General features: G+C 37.0%; 1 protein-coding gene across 3 annotated transcripts in view; it reads right to left on the reverse strand.

Moving 5' to 3' along the window:
* Positions 1 to 22,261, reverse strand: part of SLIT3 (slit guidance ligand 3) — a 528,889-nt gene that overhangs the window by 455,429 nt on the left and 51,199 nt on the right. For all 3 annotated transcript variants that reach the window (XM_054841901.1, XM_054841902.1, XM_054841900.1), the window contains one exon: positions 17,915 to 17,986. In XM_054841901.1, the coding sequence (XP_054697876.1) occupies positions 17,915 to 17,986 (72 nt within the window). The remainder of the gene's footprint in view (positions 1 to 17,914; positions 17,987 to 22,261) is intronic.

Raw genomic sequence — 22,261 nt, forward strand, 5'->3', positions numbered from 1 at the left:
AATCATCTGCTGATAGATGCCGACAAAGGAAAAGGGTTCAGAGACCGTTTGCCGACAAATGCCAATGAAGGAAAAAGTGAGTAATTTACTACAAAGAGAAAAAAATCTTGATCATGGGTTAACCTCCATATCTGTGTTTGCATCTCTGTGTGTTGATTTGTATGTGATTGCGTTTAGAAAATTGTCATGTCTTGTGTGAACCTTGCCATTTTCAAATCTTTAAGTCGCAAAATTTTGATTATAACAAATTTTGTTGAATCTTTTAATTGACTGATAATTGAGTGTCATTAAATCTCTCAATTCAGTCTTGTGATTTATGATAATTGTGTTAGTAAATCTTAAATTGCTGCTACTTCAAAATTGTGTAAAATCAATTTGCAACAAATTGGCATAGTTGGCAGGATCCTAAATCACTATTTGGGACACTACCTAAAAAAAAAAAATTAAAAAAATCAACTCTTAACACCAGCACTATCTAACAGTAAACTAATCCGCACAAAGTTACTCAATTAAAAATGTCATCCAACTCTTTAGAACACAAGCCATGTAAATAATGCACTTACTTCAACAACTGAAAATTCCAATCAGGACACTGAGTCTTGCTCACCACATTCCAAAATTCTTTGCCCTTATCTGGTAATTCTTGGCCTTATTACCTGATAATTAGTATTTGCCAACATGACTTTAAAACCAGTCCAAGCACTCAACTGGTAGTTTCTGAAGAAATAGTTTTTCCGTGCAAGGATTTTGTTTGTCCAAGTTATTACCTAATACAGTTAGAAATGCCAAGCAGAACAACGTGTAGATTTACAGTAGATGGACTGTGCAGACAGGTAAATCAAATTTTGTGCAATGACATGCAATCGAATATGCAAGTATAAATGCACTTCTGCTCTTCTGACTCTTTGTAACTAGCTATATTTAGAACATGAGCTCCAAACCCTGTAAAAACAAAAGACAGTTTTTTTAATTTTAAATTGTCTGAGTTGGGTTTTTTGTTTGGTTGGGGGTTTTTTAACAGTCTCTTAGTAAAAGTTTTAAAAGGACTACATGTCTTCTCAAAGTTTTATATTGTTTTTTTTTATTGCTATTTTTTATTTCAGGTAGTTAAGTAATGCATGCTTTCATATTTACAGCATGACCCACAAACGTGGAGCTGCAGTAAACCAGCAGGCACTACCCCAGACCAGTAATAACGCGAATTTGCACTACACAGAGCCTCCTACTCAGAAAGCCAGCGGGCCCTTGACCTGGCTCCTACTGGTTATTACTTAGTTTGAAGACACCAGAATTGCAATACTAAAAAAAAAAAACCACTGCCGCAAGATGCTCCTGTGATTACCTCTTCCGGGCTGTCAGACCCTAATTCTGGCTACTGGGGTTTTTTTGTATATGGATTACTCTTTTGTCCACCAATATTTTTACATCCAGGCACAAATGAAATAAAAGCTACCAGTTTTTTCATACCTACATATAATCCGGGGGGGGGGGGGGGGGGGGAAGTCTTAATTGCCATAAGAAGTCTCTAAACATATTTTTAGTAAGTGATGATAGTTGACAGTAAGCCAAAAAACCATTACCCATCCTTTTATTTAAATACTAAAGTGCATTAGGGGTAATTCAAAGGAAATAAGGGCATTGCACTTCAAATGCCATTTCTACATTTTCCCTTACAAATTATAAAATGTATGACCCTAGGAAATGTTAAGTGATACTTAAATGTACTGTTTTCAATAATCAAAGCTACATGCTAAAGACTGGGATGCATGGACTCATGAAAAGAGATACTTGGTAAAATAAGGACTCACAAAATTATTTGCAACCCCTTCAAAGTAACCAAGTAAAGAATAATTTAAGAATTAAATAATTAAGGATAATTATGCTATCTGGAATTATTTAAGATAAAAATAACAGTGACTAGAGTTTCTGAAATAACCAACACTATTTTCAATAGCTAGTCATTCATATACTGACAAAACAACTTGTCTAAGATCTAACCCGGGTCTGTAATAGGGACATTGAATTCTGTGATGAATTGCAAGAAGAAAGCAAAACAGTTTTGTAAATGCAGTAGACCAGTTCAAACCTTCTTCCTTGTTTTCTGGTGTGTGTATGTTTGTTTGTTTTTAAAAACAACCAAAAAAACCAAACCACCCAAGGCAGTTCACATATATGCAGTGAAGAAAAGCAGAGGAACACAGCTGTCAACCATCCTGACAATTACCCACTTCCCTCTGCGGGGAGAAGTGCTACAGGGCTATGAGGCAATGCCTGACTTCAGCCTACGAATATGTCAAACGAGGAGCCAATACATAATATTAAATGGTTTTACTCAACTCACAAACTGACTTTGTCTTTTAGTATCACTTTACCTCAAGTTTCAAAACATGCATGCTGGCAATAATGTGTCTGTCTCCAAAACACCAAGGAATACACTTAAATAAGCATACGTGATATTAAAGATTACAGACTCAATATTTGTCTCTACAGGGTCATCCCAGCTCTGCCACTTCACCATCTTATTTTATATATCATTTGGGCCTATTTGTATCTGCTCGCCTTTCACTTCACTTACCATTCCAAATTATGGGCATAATTTTGTACTAGCTTAAAACATGTCTGAAATTCAGCATAACCCAGTGGACATTGAGGTAACATCTCCTTTTAACCATGCTTATGAAATAGTTGGGATTTTTATGTAATTTAAATAGACTGCTGACATTGTAGTAACATTACTTTACAGGCTGTTTGGAAATAAATTTGAGAATTAAATCAAGATCATCAGACTAAGATCAGAAAGAGAATAACAATATTTCTGTAGTTGCAACCTGAAACTAAGTTAATATCATTTATATTTGAAAGCTATGTTCTTAGATATTGTGACATTGAGACCAATTTGCCCTTCTTTCAAATTTAGCAATGGATACATACAGAAAAATGTCACAGAGTAGAACTGAAAATCTTGGCCAATTCAGTAATGTGTGTTCTGAAAAAACAAATTCAAACAATCATACTGTTTTCAATAATGACGATCCAATGGAGTTTGAAAAACTGCCTACTCAGGTTGATGTAGCCGTGGGCACCCAGGCTGCTGCCAGGAACTGAAACGGGCTGGTAGCCAACTTGCAGCTGCCATCTTCACTGCAAGACCCACACGAGAGGCTACAAGTTGTATGAGCAGTACCAACCCCAACATCCTTCTGGGGATTTCATGACTTTTCCTCCTGCACAAGGCAGAAAAACATGGGTCCTCCAGAAAAAAAAAGGAAATGTCTGCCCCCATAAGAACACTTGAAGCCTCTGTGCCAAGTCTGCTCTGAAAAGGCTCTCAGGAAGGAAAACTCTGAGGACATGATATAAGCCATCCACACTATACTCCCTTTTTTTATTTTTGTTTCTTTATTATTTTCTAGGAGAAACTGGGAAGCATCTACATGCATGTTACATAATAATCCCAACCAAACCTACTACGCAAGTCATTCTGTTTTTACAAGATGGTTTTATAGCAGAGCAGAATCGGGTCACATTCAGGAAAGGGACATAGCAAATAACTTTCTCCCACAATGAGATGTTACAAGATAAAATGTAAAAGTACTTAACACCAAGGCACATCCTACTCTGAAAAGAATACCAAAGCCAGCATTACAAGCAGATATGAACAGCACAATTTAGGGCAGGAGATAGCTAAAAATTACTTTCTTTAGCAGCAGTTCATCAATTCTGGCTCCTGCTGACTTTCAAATTTTGTGGGAGTTGAGAACCCTCATCTCACACTCCCGCAAGATCCTGGTGATAAGCGCAATCTCGCACCTCTTAGGCACACTATCTTCCAGCACCTACAAAAATCTTGTCTACTACATTTTATTTTTAATTTGGAATAGAAGGAGGAAAAGAAGAAAAAAAAATTAATCCCCCCCACAATCTAGTATCCCATCCACAGTAACTGCCAAACCTTGAACCAGCTAAAATCTTCTGAAGCCTTGCATTAAATACTGTAAATAATATAGTTAACCACAGAATATTTCAGGTTGTAGGGGACCTCCGGAGGTCACATGGTTCAACTTCCCACTCAAAGCATGGCCAGCTTCAAAGTTAGATGAGGTTAATATGTTCCATTCTTTCTTAAATGACAGCAGGAAAACCAGAAAAATCTCTTTCTACAGGAAAAAGAAACAAATGAGCTTGACAACATAATACTAAATATGAAATCCTTAAAATTCAGGCACATTAGTGGGGAAAAAAACCCCTAAACAATCCAGTGCCTGCTGATTCAAGACATGCCACTACCTCTGTTTCTGCAACTAATCCCCACAACCTGTACAGATGAAATAAGTTGTGTTCCATGGAAAGTTACTAAAACAAAAATAAAATTTAAAAAAAAAAATCAATCAAGTATCTAACTGTTGCACAATTCAAGAAGTGCAGTTTAAAGTTCTACAGGAGTACTGTCTGCTGGCTATTCAACTCAGCGGGCGTCTTCAGTGCAGACACCAACACCTCTAGCATGCCTAGCATTTGAACACTCACTGGTAACTGAAAGAACTTGTTTCAGTATGAATATCTGAAATTTTCATAGATAAAAATTGCTTCCCCAGAGTCTTTAACTGTTTTATCCTTTCAGGTCACCTTACTTAAGGGAGACGCCAGGCTGAAAGCCTAAAGAACAGCTTGCGTAGGCATTCTTCCTTCCAAACTGACATCCAAACACTAGTGTACTCACACACAGAAAAAGCTATAGAAACTCTGTACCTACTGAACTTCTTTTCTCATTTTTGAGACCAGGCTACAGAGTAACGCTAGAGTCAGAAGTCCTCGCTTTTCCATATATCTTAGTATGCTCAATGTGCCTTAAAGGAAGGGAGAAATCATTTTCTCCTTTTCATTTCATTATTTTCAAAGGAAAGGCTCTACGGAGTGAATTAAGAGATATAAAAAAAACCCAGACTGGTAACAAATAAGCCTCAATTTTTAAAGGTATATCATTTACACTTTCTGCAAAATTGTGTTTATTTACATACACAATTTACAAACTTTAACTGCAAATTTTAAAATCATCTAACTCATGTTTTTGCAAAGTTTGAGGTCAGACATGAGGCTTGTTGTAAGCCACTGCTATCCACAGGCCAATCTGGTGATTGGTTCTTTGTTCATGCACTTATTTAAACACAACAAAATTGGTTTACCTCATTAAATAAGAGCCAGAACAAACTGCAGCTGCAAGAGTGTGAGGTGGTCCTCATTTTTAAAAACTAGCAATGCCATTTGGGAAAAAAGAGTAACAAGCAGTGAAGAAAAATAATTCCCTTCAAGCAATTGAAATACCAGTTTTGAAGATAAAATAGTGAAAAACCTGAGGCCAGTAAAAAGAAACCTTGTTTTCTTTTGAAGTTCACCACCAACTGGGGCAAGTAGCATGTTGCATTCCCCAGGCTTATGGAAAATTTGTTTCCTGTCATGTCAGGAAAAAAAATACTATTATTGCTATGGTCCCTCCGGAGCCTGTAATTACTGATACATATAAATTACACTTTATCAAAATACTTGACAAACGTTGCCTTGAAAGTCAAAACTAAACAGTCTACCTGAGCAATGTTAGTCTAATTCTGTTCTCATTATAGAAAGCACTGGTAGAAATGGAAACACTGTACCACACACACGCATTTCCCCGTCCCATAACTGATACCAAGAAAAAACAACGGAGCTTCACTACATAGTAATTCCTTTAGGCGAGCCATTGCCTTCTGGGCACGGACGTGCCACTCCGTCCTCTCAATAAACCCTGCAGAATGACATTGCAAGATTTACATGTTTTATTGCAGCCAATCTTACTGCAATGCAAAGTCCTGGGACTGCGATTCCAAGCGTAGTTGTTGGCAGTCCTATAAGTACTTAATATAGCAGAAGAAATATGAGGCCTCTAGAGTGAAGGAAGGGAAGTTGTTTAAGTGAAGTACCTCCTACTGACCAACAAGTACCCAGATCAAATAGCAGACATTAGAACAGCTGCCACTTCTGGAGAAAAAGCTCAAGTGCTAACAAAAACTTAGCACAACATCCCATCAGCTTTGCTCCCAAGAAGGGAATTGTAAGGTATGGGGTCAATCGAGCAATTATTGGGAAAATGTAGGAAAGGATGGTATGAGTACACGACTCAAGAAAAAAAGCAAAAAAATCCCATTCTAATCCTTTCAAAGATACAGTTACCATGTGCATACACTACTTGTAGAAAAGTCAGTTCAGGGCTTGGAGACTGATAACATTCCGGTGCACTCAGCAACCTTCTTCACTTCCAGTGGTACAGAAAACGCATCGAGGCAGGAATGACCCAGCGATGATTATCAGAACTAACACAATAGGGAGTTCTATTGACATGATTGTGTGGTAGGAAACAAGATTATTCTCTCAACAAAAGAAACTAACTGTATAAGCATAACATTTGGTTTCATATTGGGTCACAGTTCATTAAGCATTGGCTTTGTATCTTGCATGAAAACCACTCAGAACATTAAATTTAACATTCCTTCATATATCAATAGGAACGTAGTAAATCCATATCAGCTGTTTCCTGAAGAAAAGCTTTCATAGATATGTCTCTAGTAACAGCTCATCAGGGAGTTTAACAGAACAAAGCAAAAGACAGGTACTTAATTCCAAATACGCTTTGCTCAATTTTTGCAATAGTATTTGCATTTTCATTGTAGAAAATCTCGAACTTCAACAGTGGCACTTACTGTATATTTGAATAATCTCACTAAGGTCCAAAGCATTATCTACGGGAAACATATTAAAAATCAGCTCGTGGACCTGTTACAACACAAGGTGTTATAAGCCTTTGTTTTCAGTACGTTACCTTGAGTTAAGAAATAAAAGCAGCTCAAAGGCACACCTCATATGACATCCTTCTCTTAGTCAGAAGAGTAAGATGATAATAAACCGCCCTTGCCAATCTATTCTTGTAGCACCATAACATTTAATGACTTGCACGAGTTATTTTAATTTTGTTTCATAAATAGTTTCTACTCTTGTAAGTTTTACAACGTGGGCTGCACTTGGGACATGAAACCGCATCAGACCCTAGATCAAATCCCTCCTGGTTCAGCTCCACGTTGACCCTTTTGACAGGCACACATACGCCTCAGGCTACAATCCCATGGCTTCTCTCAATTGATTTGAATCATAATTAAATCCGGGATCATTTATGATTGTATTTCAAAAGTTACCGTAGAGCATTTAAAAGTAATAGCAGTATTCATTTTGGTGACCTTTAAGTGTCTGAAATACTTTAAACAGGCATGCCCTATTATTCCTGTGAAACATATTGAAAAGTTCCAGAAGGCCTAGCTTAAGCTTCCCATTGTACACATTACAGATTTCAAGAATAAAACCAAATGAGAATTAAAATAAAAGAAGTGTTTGGTCTTGCATCATTTTACCCACAATAACCTTAACTCACAGGGCACTCTGAATACACAATAAATCTCTGCGGGTAAAGCTGAGATCTGCTGCTGTGAAACAGCAAACAGGAGAGCTAGATGCCAGAAAACTGATGATGGGAAATGGCCTTTTGTTTTTGAAGTCACTGATCGAAATCAAGACTTCATGTGCAGCGCTTCTAATTTAACCCTTGTTAGTACCTCTAGAACAACGATCATGTCCCCTGCTTCTACTATCCACTTGCACACCAAAAGAAACTCTCATTATTTGTAACGTATTTCCAAAGCATTTGAAAAGATTTCTGCAAGACAATGAATGTAAACTAATCTTTAACCTCAGGATGACAGCCTATTACGGAAAGCAATAGAAATATTTACATTATCATTATTATATTTTTCCTGTTACACAGATGAGGTGTCTGTGCTTCAGGTCACCGGTTCAATCTGTTCCTACACTCACCTTGTGTAAGGCAACGACCTCAAGTGTGAAAATAATGCTAAACACTCCCATTCTAATCTCCCATTCACCAAAAAAAGAAAGTTATATTTTTTATGCATTTTCTCCCAGCTGCAGTAGTGAAAATTTACAAGTGAATTTGCCACTGCTCATTCTAACTGGGGCCAGGACTCGAGCAGCTCCAGACCATTTACTAAACTGAACATTCAGCAAAGCACTTTTCAGCTCCTTTCAACGTACGGCCAATGGGGAAAGCGCAAAAAAAATTCACACGTGAATTAACCAATTAAAAGGAAGTTTTTAAACAAGAAAAGCAATATCCATATAGCAATAAATTATGTGCAAGTACACCATGATGTGCTGGCATTTGCAGACTAGCTCTAGCGGCGAGGCCAAAAAGCCATTTTAACAAAGCAAACGCAGTAAATCTGACTCTGACAAACTTAGAGCGCGCACAGTCAGACTAACAGGCTTATTCAGTTTCCAGAAAAGAAACTGCCTACAAACCATCAGGTCAGAATACCTACAATAATAATATACTTGCAGATATTACCTAACCATTCTCCGACTGCAATCTACACAGCCACTCAGTCCTCTGGTGAGTTTAACAAAAGCAGCCCATGGCTTCAGCAGACATAGCCGCTGCAGAGGCCACCAGCAACAATGCCTCCTCTCCTCGCCATCGCCACAAGTCAACCAGCGGAACCAGAACACAACGCTGCAGGGAGCGACAACGCTTCAGCTGGTGCTAACAGAAGCAAAAGACCCAAGTTCTCTAAGACTAATGTAAGAAAATGGGAAGCCAATAATGCCCACCCACAATTATTGTATTTTGAGAACCCTAATAGCTCCGTCATGTGAAAGCCATCATAACAAGAAGCTGAGTCACTGTGTTTTTCTTTCCCCCCCAGTTTTAACTTGTCACTCTAAACACAGAAGTTGAAGCCTGTTAAAAAAGATGCATTTCAGAACTGGCAGAGCATACATGACCACCCTCAGAAACCATGTCTCCAGCTATCTAGGTGATGACTAACCACGGAGTCCTGATCGAGTTGTCTTTGCTGCAGCTCACTCACAGCAGCAGAATAGTCTGTGGAAGTTCAGAAAAGCCTAATTTTGGTAAACACCTCCAGGATGTTCTCAAATATCCTCATTGTGGAGAAGTTAAAGTCTGACGGGAATTAATGTCTAATCAGATAAAGTGAGTATATACTGAATTTCATCAATATTCCTCTTTTGATACTAAATATTAGAATTTAAGCAGCATCAGAAAATATTTACGATAGCCCTGTTGATGCAAAGTCCTGGGCTGGACTTAGTAAGTTTACAAGGCTCCTATCCGTGTGAGGAAAATAAACTAAGCATTTTCCACAGCTCAGGACTGTGTTGAGCAGGCAGTAACAGTATAATAATTTTCAATACATTTGAAACTAGAATAAGTTTTGAGAGTGCTTTGAAAAACCCTACATTCAGGAAAACTGACACCCAGCAACGTGGTTAAGGCTACCATATAACATAGTGGCAAATTAATCTCACAAATTGGGAGCCTCCTGATTTCTTGAGCTGAATGCCAGCCAAAAGAACATGTCACCTTTCTAATAGCATAGGAAGAAACAGTGAAAATGCAAGGCAGTAGTTACTCAGCTAGCAGAGTAAACCAACTTATTTCCAGAGTAGACTTGTGCTTCATCTGGACCTGTGGTATTTCTTCTGGAAACAGAAGGTAGTTTGTGGCAAAGGATTATAAGTAGCTCAGTAATAAGATGACCTGATCCCAGAAGTTGGCAATAGATGTCGTCTTAGAAGAAAGACGCCACTAAAACCCAGAAGTAATTTTTGCAAAGAGCGCCCTTTCTTCTCCAATCATGCCTATTTCCCCTAAGAGGGGAAACAAGACATCTGCACAGTATAATTTGAAATAACCAATTTCACACAGGGGGAAAAAGTAGCATTGAGGAGGGAGCCTTCTGGCTTTTTGACATGTCTTGATTTTATTTCTACTCTCACAATAAAAAACCTGTTATTCATATTTTTTAAAATTGATCTTCTGCACTAATTGAGACAGGAAAAAAATCCTCAGACTGTCCAAATAAAATTGGTATATTTGTATTAAAAACAATTGCTATATAACATTATTTACAACCAGAGCCAAAAAGAAGATATAAAATGACTTCAGCTTGATAAATGGTGTAAATGTCATCCAGCTATCTGCAGCACAAGCCTCTGACCTAATGCACATCTTTCTCAAGCCAGAAGTGCACCCTAGAGACCAGCAAACACTTACTGTAATTATTTACTGTCTTCTAAAAAGACCTGCTGTGATCTATACACAGTAAAACTACAATTATTGGATGTGGATAAAACCACAAAAACACACTGTTACAGCCCATGCTATTTTGTCATGGCAACACCATAACTCAAACTCAAGTAACAATTGAATTGTCAGGATCCTGCTTTAATGTGAAATGATAATGGAGCTCTAAGTCAGCAGTCTGTGAGATCTTTCTTTCTAGAAAGAGAACAAACAGAAAAATAAAGGGGACACTAAGAAAATTTATGGACTGGTTGCTTTTCCAAACACAGCTTCTGATGACATCCCCGAGATAAAAGACTCTGAATTTGATCAGGACTCACGATTTGATACTTTGAGCTTGCTAAGGATCAGGCTGGAAAGGAGGGTTTACAAGTGACAGTTCTAGTAAGGCTTTCAGCAGCAAATTCTTGGCAAATCCTACAGATGTGAAATAACCTCCTAGCTACAATAAACATCTTGGCTACAAAGGCACTCAAAGAAAAGTAGACATTGGTAAAATATAATACACACTACACTTGTCAAATTCGAACCAGGAGTCACTGACTCGCCCGGGCCAACGGCTGGCTGCAGGCGCAGCGTGCAATAGCACGCCATAGTAGTGGACGGTGAATGCAGAAGTTCAGTGCACCTCCGTATTTGTGTTTAACAAGGTCAGCTTCATAAGTAAAACAGTAACTAAATAGTTCCAGCTACTCCTACTAGGAATTATCTAATGAAACTACTTACACAAAATCAAATATACACACTGCACAAATGCTAAAGGCATAAGGAAGCAGAAAATCAAGAAAAGAGATGGCAAATAGTAATGTTTAAAAATAAAAATAAAATCCAATTGATAAACAATTAAACAGACTACATAAATTTATTAGACACTGAAAACCTATCATTAAAATTGCTTCTAAGTATGCACTTCCACACAATAATACACATTTCTCACCAGCATCTTCAAAGTGTATACATTAAAGGATAAATCATTATTTGTAGGCAGTTTAAAAGTGGTTTTAACACCTAGCTCGGGGATAAAAATTGAGCAATAAAGGTATTAAAGCCAGCAAAAATAATAAAAATTTGCCTGAAAAGTCTTCAGAAGCATTTGGTATGTTTCGTGTGGTTTCCACGTGTGCACTTTCTTGTTTCTAATCTACCTTTTAAAAATGAACAACAAAGGTCAAACAGATACTCCATTTTTACTGGTGTTCCTACAGATATCATACTTACACTTATTTATGTGAGTGTATTAGTGTTATACATACCTTATCAGCCATTAATGTGCATTTATTGCACACTAAACTAGAAAACTTAGATGATCGAATACAAGGCATAAATGTGGTTATAAAAAGCAGATGAGATTCATATCAGTGCTTTAAATAAGTTATAAACAAAATGGGAGGTAAGTATTTTTCTTATTTCAGGAAAAAACCATTTTAAAAGTAAATTAAATAAAATCAGATAAACCACAATTTAAGTTACATGACAAATGACGGTGGATCAATGCAAGTTAAAGACGTGCTGCATATTATCCTCCTCCATCCTTCCAAAAGCAGCAGCTCTGTATAGAGGCAGATGCCAGATAATTCCTGACGACCATCAACCTAAAGGAAGAGCCTGATGTAGAGGGCTGAGCACAAGATTCCCTGGATCTGTATAGCAGTTAGCCAAGTAGCCCCTTTTCCCTGTTTGATTCTTTTTTCTTATTCCAGCTTTGAACATTGAAGTGATGTGTTTCCTTTCCCTGTTTGTTTCAGTGAGGTATTACCTAATAATGTTCGAGTAGCACTTTAAAAAGTAAAACATAACTACTGATAGTCACTGACTATCACTGACTACCTGTCACTAATGTTACCCTGGGAAACATTAATTTACAATTCAGAGATACATACATCAATGTGAAACTGTAAGACTTATGATAAAAATCTTACCTTTTCATGACCGAAATTGCACGACCTCAAGCTAAGAAATCAAATAAGAGCACCCGAGCTTTGTTGATAATATATTTACTGCAAAATGTTTGTCTAAAATTCAGTTTGCTTCACTACACATGAGTTATTTGCAATGACATATTGCATACATATGCAACAAAACAGTTTCCTATTTCTGCCTTAACATAAAGAAACACTTTTTTTTTTTTTTTTACTGTGAGGGTGACTGAACACCGGTACAGGCTGCCCAGGGAAGCTGTGCAACCACTGTTCTTGGAGACATTTGAAAGCCATCAGCACCAGTCTGCTCTAGGTGACCCTGCTTGAGCAGAGGGTTGGTTGGACAAGAGGACTTCCAGAGGTGCCTTCCAACCTCAACCATTTTGTGCTTCTGTTAAATTGAATATTGCCTCTTTTTAAGACTACTCACAGAATTTGCATTGTATGCTACAAGTACCTACCCATCATTACCACCCATCTGTCATAATCACCTTTCAAAATATTCCACTCTACAAGAAATAAAGCAGTCTCACTAATCCAGCTTTATTGACAAATCGATGCTACAAATACTTACACCATTTTAACAACAAGCAACATTTCATATAATGGTTATTCCTGATACTAAAAGGCTGCCCCATTTTATTAAAACAAATAATTTGTTTACAATATCTCCATTCTGTTGATCTTACTACTTTAATCTCCTTTGGAAATAGTTATAGGTGAATACGATGAAACATTGGGACATCCGTAACTACGAAGTTTAAAAACCTTGAGATTTAAAGGGTATTACGCATGCACAGCCACGCACCCGTTTTGTCTCTGCGTTCGGGATCCCGGGGCTCTGCTCTCACACCATGACGTTCAGCTTTAGCCTGAATTCTAGATTCCAATACTACTCTAAAGAGTAAACTACCTAATTTCAGAGTCTAATGGATACATCCACTAATCTGATACTTTTGGTATCAGATCTCAGTATCTTTAAGTTTCCAGAGTCTGCTTTACTTTGTCAAGTGACAACTAAGAGAGTCCATTAAAAGCGAGTAGACCCAACAAATGTTCCATGGCTATAAATTAAGTAGAGGTATTAAAGCTCTCACTGCAAGACTTGAGCTTAGAGTGCTTTTAAGAGGTTTTTTTCATCCACACAAAGGAACTTTACCTTGACTGCTTAGGGGTTGGCTTTAGGTATGGAAGTTATAACAATGAAAGAAATATATTCTTATATGTTGGGGTGTCTGGGGGTGGGAGGAGGTGTTCCCCCTCTTGGTTTGTTTCTAAAGATTTTTAAGTATCTCATGGACCACTAGCATACTTGGCCTTCAGTGAAAAGCAGATGCACTATGACCATTCTATATACCAGCTATGCACGAAGGAAACTCATGATTCCAGCATGCACAAAGCTATGTTTCAAAAATTTGGCCGATAAATTTCACAAGTTGTTTTGGACATTAGAATATAGTTATCTTGGGATCAAAACCTGGTTTTACAGCTGTTAAATTACATCTTTTCATTTAATATACTTTTTCAGTGCATTTAATCACTTGTATTGAGGTTAATATTACCTTTTTCTTTACGGCTAGATATTAGTAAATACTATCTGAAACTATACATAAAAACTTTGTTTCCATTTCTCGATTTATTAAAAGTGCCGTTTCCTTGACTCAATTTTCTCATTAAAAGTGCCTGCAGTTTGAATTATCAGATACTTATTTATCCCAGATAAAACATTTAAGAAGCTTTAAAACCTAGGAAATCAAGGCAGCAGAGCAATGGCAAACATTCCTTACTAGAGAATCCAATCAAGGGTTCATTCACCATCCAACTTAAACTTAAAACTCTTATCTAAACTAAAGCAAACAAAATCCAGGAGTCTCAAAGCCACCCTTTCGAAAAGAAAAGGCCCAAAATCTTATGAGAAACTCATTTTGTGGGACGTTTCACATTCCATCTGAGGTTTATTCCCCTATATATATATATATTCCTGCTTCTAATATCAACCAGATGTGACAACGAAGTCTAAGCAGCACTGTAAAAGATGCAAGGATATCCTGTAGCTCGGCATTTCAGGAGAGGGTTAGAGAAAAAAGGCCGAGGTACCTGGAGCTATGTGATTTATTGAGGAAGTACTTTTAATCTGAGAAGTATTCTAAATTAACTTTTATTAGTTATTAGCAAGACCGCATTTCAGTGAAAATGCACAGTGCCCTGACCTATGTACACTAAGGTGACAACCAAGGAAACCATCAGGGATGAGAGCATAGCTGTCCCAAACTAAGCAAACAGCATGCATAGGAAACAAGAAAAGAACCCAACATGGCCAAACAGGTTTGTTCTCTAGCTTTTCAAGCACATCATTGACAGGAAAGCTTAATGTTCTACATTTCAGCTTCCAGCAGCAACAGAACTGAAGAAACAGAACTATATTAAAACTTTGTTCCTGTAGTAAACTCACAGGCACATTTCAGCCCAGCTGACAGAACACAGAGAAGTCTTCGTGTTTGTTTGGCAACCTTTAACTATTCCTGAAACATTAACAGGTCTTCCCTGCAACCCTCCAGCGCACAAAATTCCTGCATGTTTAAGCAGGTCAGTCACTCCATCTCCACCAAATTCTATTAATGCTAATAAATATGCCCAACTTTCAGACTATTGTCAAGTTATGAAACTTCAAATGTCACCTTTGAGTTTAGTTTTCCATTTAAAAGGAATTAGTCTGGACCTTCATTAAAAAAGTTGTAGACTGTTAGGGTTCACCACATGCCTGCTAAAGAGAGCAGCTGTAAGAATCACTGCTGATTTCATCTGTATTTGCTACATGAACAAGCCTATGAGCTCTTCATTTTCAATGAATAAAGATCAAATTTTTCATTTTGGGCATACCACACAGCAATATTAGTTCTTAAAATTTTGCATCACTGGAGCTGTAGCAAGCTTAACAATTAAAATACTCAACTTTCTAATGTATCAGGATTATAACTATTAAAAAAGAATAAAATAATTGAATCATATCATAGCTTAGTAGCCCAGAGTCAACAATTTGAAAACATGCTAGCAGAAATAATATACCTATAGTATGGAAAACAAAAATTAAGATCAGTATTATCTACACTTTTTAATATTCACGTTAATTCACTCATCGTAAATTCCACAGAATCTACATCACGCATGTATCAGTCCCTCTTATCAATTTTTGGTTTACTTCTTTTATTCCCTTTCATCACTTTCTCAGCTCTGCTTTCTTCTGAAAAGGCCAGGTCAGAGCAGCTGCAGGAGAGGAATGCACGCACCGTGCCTCGTCACTGAAGCGTTTTACCCAGAAAGCCAGTTGTGAACACAGTAGACTGGCACTGCTGGATTTAAGACAAGACATAACAGAAGTACGAAAGAACAACTCTGAAATCTACTCTAGCAGTAGGACCAAGACAGTAACACACACAAAAAAGAAAGTAACCATCTTAGATGCATATTTTTATTTTTCCTCAAAGCATAAATACATATGTGTGTGCGTTTTTACAAATTCTGCATAGCAAATTTCTCATTCTTATCCCCATCACTGAAAAACATAAAACCAAATTGCATTTGGAACCACAACAGTTCACTTTGCTAAGATTTATTTACCTAAAATATTCACTATATTTATATAACACTTGTATCTTCAAGAGAAAAAGCAAGTTGCTACTGACAAACAGTGCTAAAGTGATCTAAAGCACTATTAAACAGTAAGCAAGACTTTGAATGAATGTCAGTGAAAGAAGACAAATGTTTTGACAGCATCCGTTGGGAGGCATTATAGAATACAGCATTCATATCAATCACTATTTTATATAATTTTATTACAGTCTTCATATTCTAAATCCAAAATTATTACCCTTTCTGTTAAGGACTATAATGTATCACGATCACAAGACCTACTAAAAAACACACACACTGGTATTGAAAAGCCTCAGTTACTTTCACTTAGTTTCTTTGTGCAAGGTCCCTTAAGACAGATGGCACACAAGTTATCAACACAGACAACCTCCCCTCGAAACCACAAATTACCAGAAAGTTCCTTTCCATCTAATCATAGCCATGTACAATGCGACCAACTCAGAGAGGAAGGTTCAACACGTTAAACTGGAATTTGTATTACTGGATACATGTAAACCGTATAAAAAAATTTTTTTTTACCTCAAAAGCATTGCTATTTCCTTAGACAACCAACCTACATGAAGCAACTCTTCTATGAGAGAGAAATACAACTGGCATCTTCTGGAGACCACATAATGATATCTGCAAGTAAATACCAGCTCACGCTTCATACTTAAGAGGAGTTTCAAGAAGCAGAATTTCAAAAACATGCAAAGAACATCAGGAAATATAATCAAATCACTCAGCCCTAGAAAATCCACTGAGCAAATATTTTCTAGTGCATTCAAAAGCTGTAACAAAGCTTGCAAAAACAAGTCCAACAAAGTTTTTCCAAGCAGATTTTGAGATTAAGAGACACCTTTAATTTGTCATTATTTACATTTATAATTTTTTTAATCTCTAGAAAAATGGCATTTACTCACTTGTACAGTTTTTCATGAGCAAGTTCAGGCAACAACAAAATTCGTTACATAAATTCTCCAAAACTGTATCAGTATCACTCCTTGCACAACACTGTTCAATTTGTCTGCTTTTAAAATATCAAAAATATTTTTTTAAATAGTCAGCTGATTCCAAAATTAATCTTCACCATCACCACATGTTTTGTATTTCCACAGGAAGAAAAAATTTACTGCACTGCCTGAATGGTTTGTTGCATATAGAGATATTAAAACAATTATAAAAAACCCGCATGGACATAGCAACTTTTCAGCAATCCTGTAGTAACATTACAATTTCACTAGCCAAATCATAAATCTTATTAGCTGGCCTTCCATACACAAACTCAAGCGTAAAAAAAGTTTTGCAATGTATCACATCTTTCAAAAAGACAGACTGAATCATGAGTTAACTTTGGCAGGATCTAGAAAGCAGTTTTAAACAGCTTTTGACTACTCTTTTAAAAAGGCAGATGACTCTTTCCTTGACAGTAACTGTGCAGGCACCTGCTCATCCATTTTATTTCTATTCACTTGGGTTTCTAAAATATGTTTAATAAATCACCCAGTCATTGTGCTAACACCACGCTCTTCCTTCCCCTCACCAAAAAAGTGCCAAGCTCATGTTAGTCTTTCTCTTACTGTTCAAACTGGTCTTGATGCCATCTAAACATCTTATGACACAGTTTTTATATTTCAAAGAGAGGAAAAACTCTTTATGTCTCCATATTTCATCATCTTCCTGACTGATGAGGCAGCAGCCCATAACTTTGTTGGTCTGCCTGGCAGTGCCTTGACTTAGTCAAAAAGATTTTTTTTTTTTACTTCTAAAAAAAAGTTATGACAACCTGTATTACATCAACATGCTCATTTTTAAATAAGAGTGTTCCATCTCTCTTTGTGGACATCTAGACTATGCTGGATATAAGAAGCTGGCACTTTTCATGGTTTCTATAACTCTACATAGAGAGTTGAAAATAATTCACCTTGAAGTCATCATGGTGAATATATGAGGAAGAGAAAAATTTTATGGTGTCTCTTCCCTATGATATTTACGCTCTACTGAATTACAACTGCACACACAACACATCATCCTAAGAACCCTTACTCTCTAGCAGTTCTAATATCACGAAAATTAAACTTCTCACCACAGTCAAAACAAAAAACGTGCAAATCTGTATAATAAGGAACATACAATAGAAACATAAATCAGATATACTTACAATCTAGTTAACTTCTGCGTGTTCTGAAAAAGCAGCTCTGGAAGAACTTGCAATTTATTCTTGTTCAGGCGCCTAAACAGTTACAGTAAGAATAAAAAAAATTAGATTGTCTTCCCGTTTAAGAAGCTTATTCTATTACACGTAAACAGATGAAGCTCTCATTGCATTAACCCTCACGCTATGAACTCCGCACAGCATGCGTTGTGTACGTTATTCATACACAGCCAAACAGATCATGCCCTCTGTAGACCACCTGCCTACATACTTGAGGCAGGGAGTCAAGTGACAGTCATCAGAAAGTTGGAATGCTTAAATATGGATGAGTACACAAATATATTTTTTAAATTTTCCTCTGGATGCCTACTAACAGTGAACCATGTGGCCCCCACGGTCAGCTCTCACTGCTCTGAGGAATAGTTACTGGGAGGCATCTGGATTTTCTCTCCTTCTAAAAAGATAGGCATAGTAAATTAAGTACCTTGACCAACCGAGATTATTTCCAGATTAGCTACTATTTCTAGAGTATAATACAAGAATTTTTTAAAAATAATTTTCTTAAAACTTCACTTTGAAAACATGAGCACTGTTGAAGAACATATGAACATGCAAGTAACCAGACAACTACATGGTGATTTGAAAAACAATCTTAACCTTTAAGATTCTTTCAGAAATATTTTAGAGAACTGCTTAATGTTTATACATTAGTCCATTTTACTCGCCATGAAAAGTTTTACGCTGATGACCACAACTTGTCAATTGTAAGAAGTCAACTGTTACAAGTTACTCCAGCCTAGTAGCTACAAAAAAGCGTAAGCTTCCTCTGCTTCATAAAATGCACAACAGCCCTGCCAAATCTAAAAGCAGATCCACTTACAAGAAACAATCTTTTTCTACAATCCTTTTTCTGTTAGCTGACAATAACAAGAGTCCCTTGCTTTCACAGTCCTAATGAATGTTATAACGAAGTTGACCTAAACTAATTACATACAACTCTGCTGATGACTTCTCATATATGTTCACATAAGCACCTGTATTTATGCCTCCTTTGTTCCCAATCTACCTTAAAAGTTAACTTTGAGAACAGATCTATTTTTGCTGGAGTTTTGATCTCAGAAGACAGCTGAAACTTTTAGAAACCTACTGATACTTAGCACCCACTATCTGGTTTCCAGTTTTCTTGCACACTGAGTAATTTCACTATTAGAATTCAAGAATTTTTTTGAATGGAAAAGCCTTCCTCAGAGATCAAACTAATGTTGTGGGGTTTTCATACAGCAGAGTTTTCAGATGGCTACCATATGAACGTGTCTGGCAAGATAAAGAGGTGATGGGGGAGAGGGGAATATTTACTTCTCCTTCTGACACCTAGAATAGATCAAAGGCTGCATTTGCAAGCTTGCTTACGGAGCCTAAACGTTATGCATTACGCATGTCGCATGCCAACTTCAGCAGATACAAAAATTGGTTATTTCCCAGTGCTTTCCCTGGCTAGCCAATGACATTTCTGAGGTAAATGACCAAACCAGTAAATGAAACACTAAGCAAGAACATGAGAGAGTAAGCGCTAGTTTCTGTTTGGGAAAGTACATGGCAAGATTTTAAACTGGATTCCTTTACCCATGTGAAATTTCACACTTTTATACCAAATTAAACTTGATCTTAATCTTGTTTACTTTAAGGTTGATACTAATGTGCTACTTAATCAATCCTCATCAAATTCACCTTGGTAGTTAAGCATGTTTATATTCTAGAATAGTTGATCTACTTAGCAGGATGAAAGACAATGAAAAAAATTACTTATGATAATACAGGGCTTAGCATTCCTCAGTTCCATCCTCATTCATCAAGATTACCACTAGTTCTTGAGAAGCACTAAATACGTTGAACTTATTTACCCATCAGAATGAAAAAGACCGCCCGTGAAATACATCTACTCCACAGAGTTGTCTAATGCTTATTACTGCGTCTGATCGCTATTGTAGCTCACAATGTACACGCAATTACCCACTGGCAATGTAAAGTCACCTGACTTATCTCAAAGCAATGTCCGAGGAATATGTTTTAAGAATATTCTTTGCTCTACTTGCAAGGATTTCACAAATGCTGAGTTTACGCTTATTGTTTTAAGCTACAGAAACTAAGCAAAAGCAGATTAAGTTTCTGGAATGGAAGGTTCCACACCAACAAGCAGACAAGAAAACGTATGTAATAACAACAAATTGTCTTTTCAAGGTCAGAAAGTGTGCAACCTGAAATGTCAAACAATTATTTACAACGTGCAGTGACAAACAACTTCTTAGAGGGAAAAAAAATATTTTTTTTTCCTTAACTTATTATCAAATTAATCCAGAAGATGAAATATGTTAAATGATTTCTTATTATTTGTATGGGCCAAAACTGCCCTACATGTGATGGATAAACGACCAAGTTCTTAGTTGCCCTTTTAAACTGTCTTAAGCATTTTAAGATTTCGTCCTGACGTTGCCTTGCTATTGATTTTCTTTCTAATATCACACGAAATAAATCCACACAAGGATGCTTTTGAAAGGCTCACTTTGTGACCTACTGCTCACCAGCACTAAACAGTTCATATTGGTCTAAATTTATTTAATATTTCTAACATTATATTGTTATAAATGAAGCGTCGGTCTTTTTATACCACAGCAGTAAGCAAGCCGAATCCATCTATGAAGATCAACAACTTAATGGCATTCTTCCTTTGCCTTAACTCACGTAAGCTTGATTTTCAGAGTAAGTCATCAAGACAGGTTAGTGCTCCTGCACTGTACTGCACATGAGACTGTCCTCAAAATACTGTAAGTACACACAGTACTCTGTCAGAAACCGAGCTTGCAGCTAGTAAGCCAAGGCTACGTTAGTAACCAATAACTAAGCAAATCTGAGGTAACCACAACCATTTGAAGAGTCCATGGCTACTGATGTCTTGGTTCAAGCTATGGAGCTCTGCAAACATCACCTCCATCACCTCCTAAGATTTACTTCAAGTGCGAATTTCTGCCAAAAGTCATTTTATTCAGTATTTGATTCTCTGGGGAACTCAGAGAATGAATAGGGTTTGGTTTCTCTTGAACATCACCTACTGTATTTAAATACCTCCTACTGCAATACTCACCTAAGTGTAAGACTAGATCACCTCATTTAAACTTAGACATACTGGATGTAGGATACATTTAACATGCTTATATTTATTATGTGCCAGAATGTCACCAATAGCCTAGGAAAAATCCCAATCACACTATTATTTCTCTCCCTGGGCTTGAGAGAAAGGCCGTTAAGAAAGTTCTCAATACACCAGTATCAAAGTACCAGACAGGATGTTTTTAAATCCTATAAAAGATATGTACAAGTGTTTAAAAATCATTTAATGAAAAGAATAAATGTTCTGAATGGTCGTTTATGAGCACCATTTCCTCCAGTTTGACAGAGAAGTGCCAAACATAAATGAAATGAAGTGGAATAGTTCCCAACACACCATTTGACAAGAACTTTGCTTTATCCTCATCTATCAGTAAGCTCTAGGACAAATAAGGAAACTTCAAGTGAAGCAAACATTAGGAATGCCAGCACAGGGCAGGGCAAGCTCTAATGCAGCTGCTCAGCCTCTGCTTTGAAGGAACACGTTGTGCAGCAGCCCCTTCGCACACAAAACGACCCAAAGAGCAGCACAGAAATTCCCTACGCTTGCCTAAACCTGTTACCTACGAGAGCCTTTCACCATCATGTTACTGCCTAAACCTTGTCCTGTTAGGTGTTTAATTCTAACTACAACAGTATTTCTGAGTTTGTAACAAATACCTTGGAAAAGCTGAAGTCATATACTATTACAATAAAATAAAAACGGTCTGCAAAAAGCTCATAAACAAAATGAGCCAAAATCTTGTAAAATTATTTTGTGGACACTGTTCTTGTGACTGCACTGTATTAACAAATACAGATATTGCTGATTTTAACTTAGTGACTTACTTAAAATAAAAATAACATCAAGATATATCTGGAAATTGGATTTAAAAGCCAAGCCATTTTTGCAACTGCAACTAGCTAACTACATGAAGGAATAACATGTTGGTTTTATGAAACCGAAGAGTAGACCAGATTTAAAGAAAATATCATTTATATTATCTCATGAGCAAAATCAGTCACATTTTGATAGTCACACCAAATCGTTTACATTGTCCAAACTGGGAACACCACCTGGGACTCACAGCACACCAACTAAAATCTTTGATCTGTCCTCTTCTCTCACGTTCAAAACCCATCCATCACGTAATCAGCACATATGTGTACACACACAACCACCACCATATCAGTACTGAGGTACACCCAGAG

This window comes from Grus americana, chromosome 14 (genome assembly GCF_028858705.1).
Source record: "Grus americana isolate bGruAme1 chromosome 14, bGruAme1.mat, whole genome shotgun sequence".
Taxonomy (NCBI): domain Eukaryota; kingdom Metazoa; phylum Chordata; class Aves; order Gruiformes; family Gruidae; genus Grus; species Grus americana.